At 41.8% G+C, this 14,873-nt stretch overlaps 1 protein-coding gene across 1 annotated transcript in view; it reads right to left on the reverse strand.

Moving 5' to 3' along the window:
- The window catches only part of GPR83 (G protein-coupled receptor 83), a 142,252-nt gene that overhangs the window by 8,248 nt on the left and 119,131 nt on the right, over window positions 1-14,873 (reverse strand). The window contains exon 3 of the mRNA XM_078655964.1: window positions 1,520-1,653. Within this exon, the coding sequence (XP_078512090.1) occupies window positions 1,520-1,653 (134 nt within the window). The remainder of the gene's footprint in view (window positions 1-1,519; window positions 1,654-14,873) is intronic.

A 14,873-nucleotide genomic window follows, 5' to 3' on the forward strand; every position in this document is an offset into this window, starting at 1 on the left:
CTTTATTGCGATAACTTAATATCATATAAAGACAATGGCAAAAATACAAATTTAAAATGCATATGCAATTAATACATTATTTTAAAAAACAGTTAAAAATACATAAAAATCATACAAGAGATCAACCATATAGTGCAATGTACAAAGTACCTAGATCCCTAGAATACAGCATATCTAAAATGCCACAAATCTAAAACCAAATATACCACCGTTACTAGTCCTATTACAGTCAAAACATTACCTTTTATAAAATTCTATTTATACATTTTATACTATACTGTTGATGTAGGATTTATTCTATTTTTTAACCTAATGTTCCTGCTCCTAATGGCACTCACCAGGAAACTAGCCACATAGAACATAATCCTTGGAGTCCCTAAAAGCTGTAAATAAATAAGAGCAGGTTTTACTTGAATAAATCCTGCCTCCTGTAAAATGGGCACAAGAAACTTTCTCCTCTCCTTAGTGTAATGCCCACAGAACATCACTAAGTGCATAGTGTTTTGTACGGAGAAATGATCACAAGAACATGGTAACACCTTTTCTGGGGTATTCCATACAGGATAAAAACCAAGATTAAAATGTATCAAGTTAAAACAGAACCGTGTTAAAATAAACCTGTGGTAAGGATGAGTCACCGTGTTCAGGTAGCTTTCTGGTCCGACATGTATAGATAATATTATGCTGGCCCTAACACTTGTTTTTTTTTAGCTCCATCTCTTCTCTTTCCAGGGATAAAAGCTCACTCATTGCACGCTTTGTTAATGCAATGTCTATGGGTGTAATAGATTCTATTTCTGAATATAGCTCCGGCCTCCCTATCTTGATGAAGTTTTCCTTAATATACGTCAACCACTTGATGTTATTAGCTCCATCCAAGCACAAACAATCTTTCATTATGATGTGGTTTAGGGGAATTTCCTTATTAAGCCACATCCTCAACCAAGCTACAAGAGGTGCTGTTTTGACCAAATCTGAGATATAGCCTTCCCCAAGTTCCAAATGTGCAGTGTAGGACGGGGTTGACTGTGGAACACCAAGAACGGATCTGAAAAATTTATTTTCCACGATCTGTAGGGGGGCTAAGGCCCTGTAACCCCAAATTGAGCTACCATAAGAAGCAACAGAGATACATTTAGCCTTATAAATTTTCATGATGGCTGCAATAGGCCTACCACACAATTTTTGGAGAATCCCTGGAGAGCTGAAGATGTTCTTGCTAACGAGATAACTCTATTCTTTAACTGAGGGCCCCAGTTACCCTTTTCATCAAAAGTTATCCCCAAGTAAGGGAAAGAAGCTACTCGAACCAGCTTCTCCCGTCCGCAGGAGAAGGTTTTGTGGCAGTTTTTCCTTGCTGCACTGCCCATAAACATAATTTGGGATTTCTTCGCGTTTATTTTTAGATCAAGGGAGCTCATAAAGATTTCAAATGCATCCAAGAGACGTTGGAGCCCCACCCCGGTGCGTGCAAGAAGAACAGTACATACAGTACGTTTTGATCTACTTCAAATTTTACCTGTACTCAAAGGTGAACAATTTTTGGTACATGGCATGGGGGAGAGAAAATCCGGTGGCCATTATCCAGATGACAGCGATATATACCGCTCCTTTTGCTGTGGATATTCGAGGTTTCAAGGGATGCATTATCACCTATAAAAAGGAAGAATGTGCATTGTGTTTGAGTATTTACAGGCATTGAAAAGTGCATTATTATTTGTCTAATATCTAATGTAAAATTAAGAGGCAAAGCACTTCTCATCCGTTCTCATGAACTTCCTACCAAGAGCATATACAATATTTGTGTCCCAATATATATGCTACAATCTTGGATAAATGGTGCAGGGGTCATTAAGTCTAACCTCAAAAGAATTAGAAGGCCATTGCTGCCTAATACAGCGCTGAAGTAACTGCTTCTGTTTCAGATAGCTTGTAGGAAGGGATGGACATCATGGGGCAGATTTACAAAAAACTAACACATATGTACAAATATGTGTTTCCCTGCGCCTCCATACGAAACCCTTGCTCCACCATAAATGCACCGTATTTACAATATGGTGCACCATGGCGCAAGGATTTACAGATGTGTCAGAAATTCTGACGCATCTGTTGACCCAAAAGTGACGCATTGCTGGAGTTGCTCATGAAAGTGACGCAACTCCAGCAATGCGCCACAACAGATTGGTGAGTCCCATTTAAAAAGCATTGCGTCATTCCTAACGCCTGGTCTGAGAACGCGTAGGGATTTTGACGCAGTGAAGGCGTAGAGTGATGCAGTGAAATGTTATCAATTTCACTGTGTCAGTTCTACATGCCTTTTTGCATGGGAACGCCCGCCCTGCATACATCATACATGACGCAGGTATAATGTTATGCAGGACTTTACAACGTGACGCATTTCCCTAGATGCCAATGCTGGCCTTTTAGTCAATAGCACTTTACATTCTGGGATTTATGAGCTCCTACTTACAATGCTAAGAGCAAAGCCACAAGTCCTGGAATGCAACCTCCTGTCAGCTAAAAAGCAAAGATTGGTTGAGGGAGTCACATATGATGCAGTATCACTTGACAATCATGAGTCTGAAGAGATTGCTGCACTGAGATGAATAATACACACTTTCCATATATATCCTAAAAACAAACATTTCCAAATTCTAGAGGTTTAATGGACCCGAGGAAAAAAAATCCCCTCCTTTATTGATAGATCAACTAAACAGCCATACTAATGCAGCGTGCAGAGATAACTAGAGGTAGCAGCATTACACAAAATTATACAATGCACTTCTGTCTCTCACATTTCAGCATACCAACAAGCACTGCATCTTCTAAGATGATTAGTGCATTTGGTGCTCATCAAGCACAATATAAAAACACTTCATACCAAGGCACAAAAGAAAGACCACACTCTTCCTACCCTACACCGTCCAGGATGTTGCTTGCTATCCATGCAGTGAGCATTTCAGTACCTTATACAGGCTAGTGTTATACAAACGCCACAATAAAATGCACATAGTTCTGCATTGCCAATTTCAGAGCAGTGATCACAAGCAGATACATAATTTCTCACTGAAAGCCAGCATTTCCACTAGTCCTATAGAAAAGGGAAACCTTAAGTTCTGTGTCGTTAGAAATCCTCTTTCTAAGAAAACAGACATATTTTTATATTTTTTCCATTCAAGAATCCTTTTACTACTGATTCTTTTTGGCAGTAGTAACTTACACTACTAAATTCGGCTTCACTCCTTATTCAGGGGGTGAAGACAAGGAAGTCTACCCTTTAAAGTACTTTATACCCAGAGTTTGGGAATAGCTAAAAATAGAAAAGTTGCTCAAAAAGTATAAGAGTAAACTACTCCTGTAAATTATTCACAACTGCAAGTTTCCTTTGTGAATAGCCCCATATATTTCCAAATGCTCAGCCTGTAACACTTTGAAAATGAGATGCATAGAAGACTATTTAGTGGCTAGCAGCTCTCTAAAGGAGCAGCCTCTAGCATGAAGGGGTCAAGCAATATGGCAAGACGTTTAGCTTTACACATGCTAAGAAGGAAAAACGTTATAACAAATGGAGGGCCAAAACCGTCAGTCTTGAATACTTTCATAATTCATGATACCGTGAACTTGACAATGTAATGACCTCTTATGAATGTGATAATCGCTGTCTTTATTTTAATGGTTCTGTACGAAAGCTCTCATCCACTCTGGTACCAAGGAGACAAAGGCTAGTTTGGAGCACAGGTTAGAGGGGACACCTTTTCTATGCAAAATTAATATTAGCATTCAAGACTTGAGGCCAGATTAATAATTGTTCATGCAATGCAGCAGAAAAAACAAACTCACTATGCTGCTTTGCACCACACAGTGTGTAGATACATACCTGCTAGGATTGGTCTCCAGCTGCCTTCCCCTCTGCTGGGGCACAAACAGGCTGCCTTATGCAACACACAACCTCTCACCATGCTGTGAGGTGAGTTTGGGCTGTCTATCTCAGTATCTGTACTGAAAGCATACCTTTGCAGTAGATATGCCTATCCCTAGACAAACACAGAAGCAGGGCTTGCTTTAGAGTTCGTGGCGCCATGTACGACAATCTTTGCTGGCGACAAAAATTATTTTTATGTTGAATTGCATGGTTTCTCAGCCACATATTAAATATATACAGAATAAATTAAGAGTATATGAAATAAATGCTCAAACATCATATAAATGGAATAAGAAATTTATGGGGAACAATATTATGACACCATCAATAAAATACAACTTTTATTTTATAGCCTAAAGTAATATACATATTTTGTTTATGTAATTATTTAAAAAAATTAACAGTGGTAATATTTTAAAATATGATCTACAAAATGAAAGAACATTTAACTTTACAGGCTTTCATTATTGCAAATGTCAAGATTAATGTGAATAAGTCCAGCTGTTGTGCAATATCCTGTTCAATGGATAGGATTGCCAGAGATAATAGCCTTTCATCTATTATTGTGGAGCGTAAATAGGTTTTAATTAACTTTTAGTCAGAAAAACCTCACTCTCCACTAGCCACTGTCACTGGCAAAGTTAAAAGTATATGCAAAGCCACCAAAATATTAGGAAAGATATCTTGCATACTCATGTCTTGAAAAAAGTGCAATGCTTCACGCTGAGTATTTTTACCATTAGGGGGAATGTATTAATTCTTCAATTAGGTCTGATGCATTAATATCAGAAGACCTGCCATCTGTAAGGGTTGCTTGTACATCCCTGCAATGACCAGGAAAACCTTTAGGTAGAGATTTCAAATTCAAAAATCCCCAGAACTTTGTATGATCACATAGCTGCTGAAAATGTTCCTTTAAAGATGTTAAAGTTGCATCCACTGTGGGGAGAAACAATTCTTACTTTAATGCCTCCTCTTGGTTTTTACACGTTTCATTTAAACTTTCATAATCAAACATCCTCTTTTTTTTTTACATCTGAGTGTATATTTGAAAGTAGTGTCTGCTTCAAGAGACGTGGCTATTTTTTTTGCTTTTGTCTTTGCTTCTTCATATCCATTCTCTCTATATAAGGACAAAAAGTTTAGAGTGCCCTCTATCGTAGCCATTGTAACATCTACTTTTTCGCTTTGCAATTGTTTGCGAACAATATTCGTTTGTTATAAAATGTCATACCATATATAAAGGGCTATCAGAAATGAGTGGTCCATAAGTTGCTCAGGTAGGCAATGTGCTTTGTGTCGGATACCTGCATCTACTGCATTTGCCTCATGTATTTCTGTTAAAGCCTCATAATTTGTACAGTTTGGGTGCACAACACTTTTACGCTTTTGATGCAGTTTTCCAAACAAGTTACACTTAATGGCTTTAGAGTTAGGAAAGGTACATGATTTAGGAAAATCTTCCATTGTTGTGTTGAAGCAGAAAACAGAGTGTAAGTTCTTTGCAGTGCTCAAAAAATTTAAACAGCTTCTATAGATGCTGCGGCTGCATCCGATATCACTTCAGGGAAGGACAACCACATGGAAGAACAAATACTCCTAAATTCAATCTGAGTATTCTTGCCTGGACACCTATAATGTGACGTTTGATGTTGGCACTGTTATCATAGCTTGACCTCGTAGATCTTGTCAATTTAAACTATGCTCTTTTAGCACTCATAACAACAGTTCTGTTAGTCCTTCACCTGTGGAGACATTCACCTCTTTAAATGCAAAAAAAATGCTCCTTTACAGGTAAGTTCTTTTTTTGTGATATCAGTAAACTGTAGTCAGGGGCAGCTTTTCAGAATGGCTTATGACATGTGTGTAGTCTGATATGACAGAAAAATATCCTGCTGTCTTTGCTCGAAATAGAATTTCATTAAGCACTTGGTTTGCTATAAGATTATTTAAATATATTTGTTTTTCCAAGATAAGGATCAGTATTCTCCTTTGCACAAACACGTCTCGAATGTTCTTAGGTCACAACACTAAACTTGCCAAGAAGTTGTACTAATCCCAAGAAGCTTCCATTATTTGGTGTAAACTGCTTATCAGAGGATGCACTGAAGGCCAAGTTGTAGTTCGATCAAAAAAGAATTACTGACATAAGCCTTTCTAGAACACCGCTCCATTGAATAATTTCTTGGTTTATCATTTGTTGATGTGACACATCCACACCTTTATTTAATCGAAGTCTTACCTCGAACACTAATGTGTCTCTAATCATGAAAACCTACTTTCTAGTGAAGTGTGTGAATTTTCGGATGGAAAGAGATTGCAGCAAAAAAAATGCATAGTCTGACATTTGTGACTAAACCCGCCATTTGCGCTTTATCATTTCGCCCTTGTCCAGTTTCCTCATCTGAAAGATTTTAGAAAAATGAAGTTTATTTTTATTTAACGGAAAATGTTATATCCTACATTTCAGGGGGGTCAAGAAGTTACAATATTATCCACAAATGTATAATTTAATTTGTCTGACCACGGTGCTGGATCAGATGTGTCAGATATGGAGGATGACGAAGTATTGTGCTCAGCTGCCAGTGTAATATTTTGACTATTTAGCATAGCAGCTGACATGTCTTCAATTGCTTTTTCAAATGAAGCAAAAGATTACTTTAATTCAGAATGTGTACAATCCTGATGCTCTGAGGAGGATGATGAGGTATTTTGCTCAGCAGACGGGATACTAACATTATGGATAATTAGCACACTCAAACGATGGCCCATTTCACCCCGCTCCTTCATCACATCTTTTTTAGATGGTCCACCAAACAAATGCCTCCAACTAAAAGGGAAATGTGGAGGGTCTCCTGTGAAGCTGAAGGAGCCGCACTGTGCTTAAGAAAAAGCAAGCCTTTTCGCAAGGCCTCCCGCTACCTGAAGCAATTAAATATGTGGAACTGGTAATCAGCAAATCTAAAGGCTGATTGGGAGCCAGTATAGGCTTTAATTTATGGAGTCGCTTGAAGCTTCATGGTGACAAAATTCTTCTTTTTCAGAAGTAATATAAGGGCGTTACGAGCTGCGTTGTGGAGTGTGTGCTTTTAATGGGCACATAAAAAATATTTGCATTAGGTACCGTCTAATTGTGTATTACTAAAATATCCATTTTGAAAGTACTTGTCTAATGCAGCTTGGTAAATCCAGAGTAATACAAGGCAGTGCTTAATCACTGCCTTGTGTTACTCTGTATTGGGAGGTGTTCCATGGGGAGAGTGTGGGCATTGCCACGCATCCACCCATGGATTTTGAAGCATTCCCAGATTTTTCTAAGAGTACTAAACCTGGAAATGCATCAAAATGCTGCGCCATCCCAACCGAGGTGTAACAAGGAGAAATATGTTTATTTCACCTCGTTATTTCCTCTTAATATGTGTGCTGCATTATGCAGCACATGTAGAAAGGTTAAATGCCTTGGAGGATTGTTTGCTCAACAACAGTCCTGTCTGCAACAGAGGCACCCTTACACCATGGTGCAAGAGTACCTGCATTGGTGCCAGGCAGCACACAGTGCACCAGTGCAGAGAGACAGCAGGAATGTGCCATATATTAGTAAATTCATATTGCTCCTCTCTCCATTTCGCGCGGCTAACAGGGTGTCTTGCTGCATTGCATCAAAAGTTTGCAAAACTTGGCCCTCAATATTTTTAAACATTTTACAGCAGCTTAACTTATGCTGTGTGAATAACAATTTTGAAATAACATTTTCACAGTGCTTTCTGTCGCAGACTAGGCTCCCAAAGCACTATAAATACATCAATCACTATTCCTCACAGCACCAACCAGTCTTCAGTCTTGTGAGACACTTCAGTTACACAAACAGTCTTTGCAGTAATCACATTAACCAACTGTGTATTTGTAAAGCGCACAATCATGCATCTTGGCGCTGAATAACAGATGTTCATTGTTTCCCAACTCAATGGTGCTCATTTTATTGACCTCTGATGGATGAAAGGCCGAGTGGACCTGGTGGGAATTGAGCCTGAGTCCATGAGGTTGAACACAGCTCTCTACAGTAGACGCCTTAGTCCACTGAGACACCAGACCCGGCTGAAGAGTGCATTTCCCATCGATTTGTTTAACTTCAGGGTTTTTTTTTCTTTCAGCTCTGTGCATTATTCTATATGCAGTTACTTGAAGGTGAAGGACCAATCAAACAGTTACAGAATTTTTTACTTTAAGTTATGCCTTTGACTGCTCCCCCAACCTCACCGTCTGCATACCTATTACATTCTCATACTTCTTTTTATGCACCTTTACCCCTGCTTTATCGCTTGGCTAAGTTAGGCAACATATTACTTTACTTCTTTGCTTTATCCCTTTCCAGCAGACCAGTTCTCTAATGCTGTTTCCTATTTCTTGGGTGGTAGGTCACAAAAGGCCCCTTATAGAACTAACAAAAAGAAGGTAAGTGGAGATTTATTGGCACTAGGGTTTATTTCTTTCTTTCTTTCTTTCTTTCTTTCTTTATTTATTCAATAGTTTTATATAGCGCTGGCTAGACCCAGAGGTATCAGAGCGCTTTACATAAGGTTCCACAAAAATTACAATTACAAGATTACATCAGTTCCAATTCACATCAGTTGCTAGACAAACAATTGCAAGAGACATAGAAGACGAGATAATTGAAGTGTAGAGGGAAAGGGGGGAAGGGTAAAGGGATAGGAGGAAGATACGGCAGAGAGACGAAAGGAAAGTCTGTCCAAAGTTCGACATTCATCTACATTATGTTCGCCCTAAAGGCATACATCATGTGCTCACCAGATTCATTGGATACGGCCACAGTTTGTGCATTTTTTTCTACTTGAAGGAACTCTCTTCTTATTGCACTCTTGTGGAAAATATCCCAAAATATACTTATTCAAATCCACATTCCATTAGTAGTGTAGCCAGTGAGCCATAGGCCCCAGTGCAAAGAAAGAAATGGGCCACCTGGTTGCCCTTTGAATGATATACTACAGCAAATATTAAGGGTTCAGTGGGCCCCTGGAGCCTTGCATCACTGCACCTGCTGCACCACTGGAATGTACGCCCTCGCATTCGATTTCTTTAATGAAATCCTAAAGCAGGTGTTGCAGTACACAAACAGAAATATGGGAACTATGGTTGGCATGTTACACAGAGAAAAATATGAGGCATTTGTTCACATTAAAAAATTCTGCAAGGGCCTGAACACATTTCTTAAATAGAAAGTTATACATTATCATTTGTATTATTTTTTTGTTTTTTGAATCTGTTTTATTGGGTTTTCCTACAAGTACAACATTTGAAGACTACTCATGTTGCATATTATGCCGCACGAGCAGCAAGTTAAATGCATAAAGTCTAGTTCCCAAACAACAGGGCCTGAATTAAAATAAAAGTAACAGAAGCATACTACCTAAACTCCAACTAACGCCACCCACAACCTCCCCAACTTCTCTCACCCCATGTCCAATTATATGTCCCCCCACCCCCACAATTCCTCTGGCACCCAGGGAGTATTGTCAGTCGCCATCTATGTATCTGTTGTGGGGTATAGTACCAGGAGTGTACCATCTTTAGGAGAGTGTCTCTTTCCGAACTACTAGTTGCTGAAACCCGTGCCCTAGTATAGATGTCTCTCTAGTCCATGTCGGTTAATTGTTGTCCCACTTCCGCTTCCCAACACTGTTGTGCTGGTGAATGGTTCCTCACGGCAACATAAAAAGATGACGGCTGGTATGCTGAACATTATCATACAATCACCCGCCAATCACAGATCTGGGTTAAATCCATAGTTTTTTTGCTCAGTACTCAACCCCAGTTTGGACCCAGACATATGCAAATCAATCTTGACCCTGCTCCACATGACAATAGTTCAGCTTAACTGCCACACCGGGTCCCCCCCCCCCGGCCTGGAAAAAAAGCAACCTGGGACCGGTATTGGGGTATCACCCCTCATGAGCCAGGCTATCTTGAATCCAATAGGCATAGCGAGCATGGAACAACATCTGGGTATACCATTCCCACTTAGAGGGACTATAGCAACACAAAAGATGATGGACGGTATGCTGAACATTGTCAAACATTCACCCCTAGTCACAGATCTGGATGAAATCCATTGTTTTTTTGGCTCTTGTTGTGTTTGCTATGTTCGCCCTAAGTCGCGAAGGGTTTGCCCAGATGTGGGTCCCTTGCTCGCTGTGCCATTGGATTCAAACTAGCTTGGCTTATGTGGGGTGATACGCCAAAACCAGTCCCAGGATGCTTGTTTCCAGTCCAGGGAGAACCTGGTCTGGTAGTTTGGGCTGTACTGTTCCCATGAGAAGCAGGGTTAACACTGATTTACATATGGGTGGGTGCAAAATGGGGTGGCATCGTGAGTAAAAGAACAATGGATTAAACCCAGATCTCTTGACTGGGAGTGAGTGGTTGAAAGGTTTCAGCGCTCCGTCCATCATCTTGTTGAGTTGGCGAATGGTTCATCATGGTCTGATGTCATAGCAGTTTATAGATATCTGAGAGGATACACTTATTGACCTGTTTCATGGGAGGCCACTGCTTAAAAGGTGTGAAGACCCTACTTGTTGCAATTCTCATTGCAGACTGCATTACCCAGTGCTGAACTTGCCAATAATGTGAATGTTCTCTCTCAGGGAGGCCATAGGTTTTATTAGTTTTTAACTATCTTTTTATTGCACATAAATCAAAATGAATCATAATGGCATTAAGAGCAAGCACCGTAGTGAGAAAAACAGTGGTACACAGTAACACATTCCCATCTGGTCTCTGTAACCACAGAACCACCCAACCAAGGTCATAGTAGTGTTTTAATTTTTCAAAGGCTGTGATTCTGTCTGCTTGAAATAGGTCATCCACCATCTTAAAGTTGCCCTATTGCCAGGACTTGTAGAGAGTGCCTGTAACCGCTAGTACAAAGTGCGGGTTATTTAGTATGGAGGTCAGCGGAGATGGCATCGTCGTTATCCTCGGACAATGGCGATCTTGTCCCACACTTCAAATATTGATCTAACCACAGGAGAGAAATAAACGCTATGTGGCCTGTTTTGTTTGACAGCCAGGGAACTTTGCATATATGAATGCCAGGGACCGCTTGGTCCATCAAGCACCAGTGCTTCTCAGAGGCAAGAAGATGCCGTTCGATCATATATCGGAGGTGTACCACCGTGTAGTATAGCGATAGCAGGGAACTCCCAAACCTCATTCCTCTATTGCCAGGTAGTCCCTGCATCTCGACATGTGGGGTTTCTGGCCCCCCAGATAAATTGATCAATGCATTGCCGTAGTCTCTGTATCATCCCTGGTGGTGGGGAGAGTGGAATCGTTTGCATTAGAGCCACTGGTGCCTTGGATCTGTCAGGATCCGCATGTACAGGGCATTATAGGTGATGGGGACTGGGAAGAACGAATCACCCTATACGCCAATAACAAACTGCTGTATGCTGTGGTTTGCCGCCTTACGGTTGCCAGGCTGCTACACATTTTCCAGTTTTTTGGCAGCTATCCTGGGTATAAAATGATCTGGGATACGTCTCTAATCTTTCCCCTTATAGGAGATATTCGTCCTCTGTCGTCCAGATGTACAGCCCTGACTGTGAAAGTGAAAATTCAATGTTTATGCATCCATATCTCGGGGAATACTGATGAATGTCTGGCTAAAGATTACTCCTGCAGCTTGAAAACATGTGGAGTGATGTGACCCACAAGATGAGACTCTCAGTATCCCTGATGGGTAGAGCTGTCCTCTTTAAGATGACGACCCTACTGTGCTTGCTCTATAATATACAGAACACTCCGTACAAAATACCACTAGGCCTCTTCCAGAAGGTTGACAGTGAGCTGCACAAACTCCTATGGGATGGGGGTAGTTACCAAGACAGAACTATGCAAACTCCAGAGAGGGGTATTTGAGGGGGGCCTGGCAGTCCCAGATATATAGAAATATTATTGGGCAGCTCCGTTGATTAAAGTTAATGACTGGGTGTTCACGTATAGAGGCAAACCCACCTGCCAGGTGGAGCAACAGGCAATGGGAAGTTGTGGCTACACAGAAGCATTGTACCAAAGGAGGCAGGAAGGACAGTGCCAATCCACACACAGACAGTGGTTCGTACGTGGCATGAGGCCACTAGATTTCTGGCCTGGGAGGACAGGCTAACGGAGAGGAGCTCGCTATGGGACAGTGATCTACTATGGGAGTTGGGCAACCTGATGGGATTCCATAAGAGGAGACTCCTGGGCATTGATCACCTTCGGGATATAGGGAGAGGCCAGGCACAGATTACATTTGATGACCTGAGGACAGTGTACCAGATTACTGACACTGATAGGTTTCGATACCTGCAAATGGGACACGCACTGTGGCAACATGTCTTAGAGGGGGAACAACTGCCAGAATACACGCCCTTGAAGGACTGGCTATTGCTTGACCTCCATAACCTATAGGAAGCTCATGAACAACTCACCAGATCCATTGGGAACCGTAAGGAAGGCATGGGAGGCAGATATGTGGCTGCTGGAGGTTGATGACTGGGTGGAGGCAATCCAGAGTCCTTGAGAGATAGCTATTTGTGCCCCCTTCTGTCTGCACCAACTGTGGATCCTACAGATATCCTATTCCTCTAGGAACACTCATGTACCAGCTTGGAAGATTTGACACGGACCTGTGCATTAGAGGCTGTGGCGCAGTAGGGTCCTTTTTCCACATATTATGGGCCTCACCCAAAATTCAACAATACTGGAGAAATTTAGCACAGGTCATGGCCAGAGCCACATGTTTAGATATCCCATTGGAGGCACAGTGGCATATTCTATGTGGGGCGGGGGAGACGGTGTGGTCTAAATATCACAAACTATGTCTGAGGCTGGCGGCGGGTGTTGCGAAAAGAAACATAGCATGGCCTCGGATGCTGATCGTCCTCTAAGGGTGGTAGACTGGATAACCGACCAGGATTGGTGTCAACAAGCCGAGAAGGTGGTCTATCAGAATCAGGGATGCCCAAGGAAATGGCAAAAATTATGAGGCCAATGGGATGCATGTAGAGACCACTGAAAGTACACCCTGGTGGGGGGGGTCACAGACATGTTCATAAAGAGGCTTAGGTAGTATTTTGGTCCATGCTGAGATGTGCCTGTTGTACTGTAGGAAACCTTTGTTATCTAGTTGACTTTAACAGACACTGTAAACATGGTGTATTTCTATTCTCGCACTCAGTCATGATTTTACATGTACAAACCTGGAGATGTGTCCTGAGCAACTGTTTAATAAAAAGATGTTCGAAAAAAACTGTTTAACTGCTTTGCCTTATGTATTGTTCAAGAGGAAAATGTAGCTCGTTAGTGAGATAAATCCTAAGAAAAACCAGGGCTACCTAACAATTACCTACCCAATTGTGTGGTAATTGGAAATAATCTGACTACCAAACACATAATAAATGCCCTTTATGCTTACCTCTATTTTGAGAAGGTTTCTCCTTTAACTGAGTAAGTATGTTTGCCTTTCACTCCATCCCAACTCATCAACTGTCTCATTTCCCTCTGGGTGCCTTAGTATACATAGAGAGCCCTTCTTGGTGACAACAATGCTCAATCGTGGGGCTGGTTCCTTTAAAGTCTCCTTACACTTTCCAAACCCAGACAAGGAATACACAACCTCACAGAGGCAGGCTCAAATGGTTAGGCAAGCAAATACCTACTTTCTAAAAGTGGTATTTGAAAACATAGAATATTAAAATAAACTTCACTACAAGATGTATTTTATTTCTGAGTCCAGGCATACTAAACTCGAATTTCTACCATGTTCTCTGAGTCGGTTAGGATTATAAAATGTCATAATTCTAACAGCCCATTCGGCCCTATGGAGAACAGGTAGCCTTGCAGTAGTGAAAAACGGAAATGGCTGTAATTCACTATTAGGACATGCCACACACATCAGGGCTTGTCCTACCTTATACTTACAATGCACCCTGCCCTTGGGCCTACCATAGGGGTGACTGATATGAAGAAAAGGGAAGGTTTAGAGACTGGCAAGTGGGTGCACTTGACCAGTCAGCATGACAGTACCAGACAGCACGCAGGCTCTGCAATCGCAGACCTTAGACACATTTTACAAGGCTGCTTCTGTGGGTGGCACAACCAGTGCTGCAAGCCCACTAGCAGCTTTTGGATTTACACGCCCTGGGCATACTCAGTGCACTGTACTAGGGTCTGATAAGTAAACCAAATAGTCAATCATGGAACCACTAATCAATACATCAATTTAAAATAGGGAGAGCATATGCACTTTAGCACTGGTCAGCAGTGGTAAAGTGCCCAGAGTCATTAAATAGCCAACAACAACAGGTCAGACAAAATAGAGGAGATAGGCAAAAAGTTCAGGGATGACCCTGCAAAAAGGGCCAAGTCCAACACAACCTCCTTCCAGCCAAAACGCAGAGTAGACCAATCACTACCTTGATGGGCTCCCCTGCTTAGGGCGATAGAACATGGACCTGGCCAGCAACAGCAGGGGCATATTCCAGTTCTACGCCAATCTGAACCCATTTCAATTCCTCTGTCCATACTCTCAGGGTCCACCAAGCTAATCCATGGGGAACCCTTTTCTTCACCTGTGGACACCACCAGTGCAGCCTCTAACCATACCTTGCTCACAGGTATGTCCCAACAGACAGACAGCAAGTCAGAGTGGCCACTGACAGTAGTCAGGGATGAGACCCAGTCCTTATGCATCTTAGGGCTCTCAAACCTCTGTGTCGTCAGAGAGCGGGGGGCAGTAGCCCCAGGTGCTTGGCACCCTTTGTCCACTCTCCCTCCTGTCAGGTCAGGTATGACATCCTGGCACTGACCCACCAGCCATAGGCCTGTACCACGCGGCTGGAGCAGAGACTGGGGAGGGATCTCCCCCACCCGGTCCTCCTCCTTGGGG

Source organism: Lissotriton helveticus, chromosome 8 (genome assembly GCF_964261635.1).
Source record: "Lissotriton helveticus chromosome 8, aLisHel1.1, whole genome shotgun sequence".
In the NCBI taxonomy this organism is placed as follows: Eukaryota; Metazoa; Chordata; class Amphibia; order Caudata; family Salamandridae; genus Lissotriton; species Lissotriton helveticus.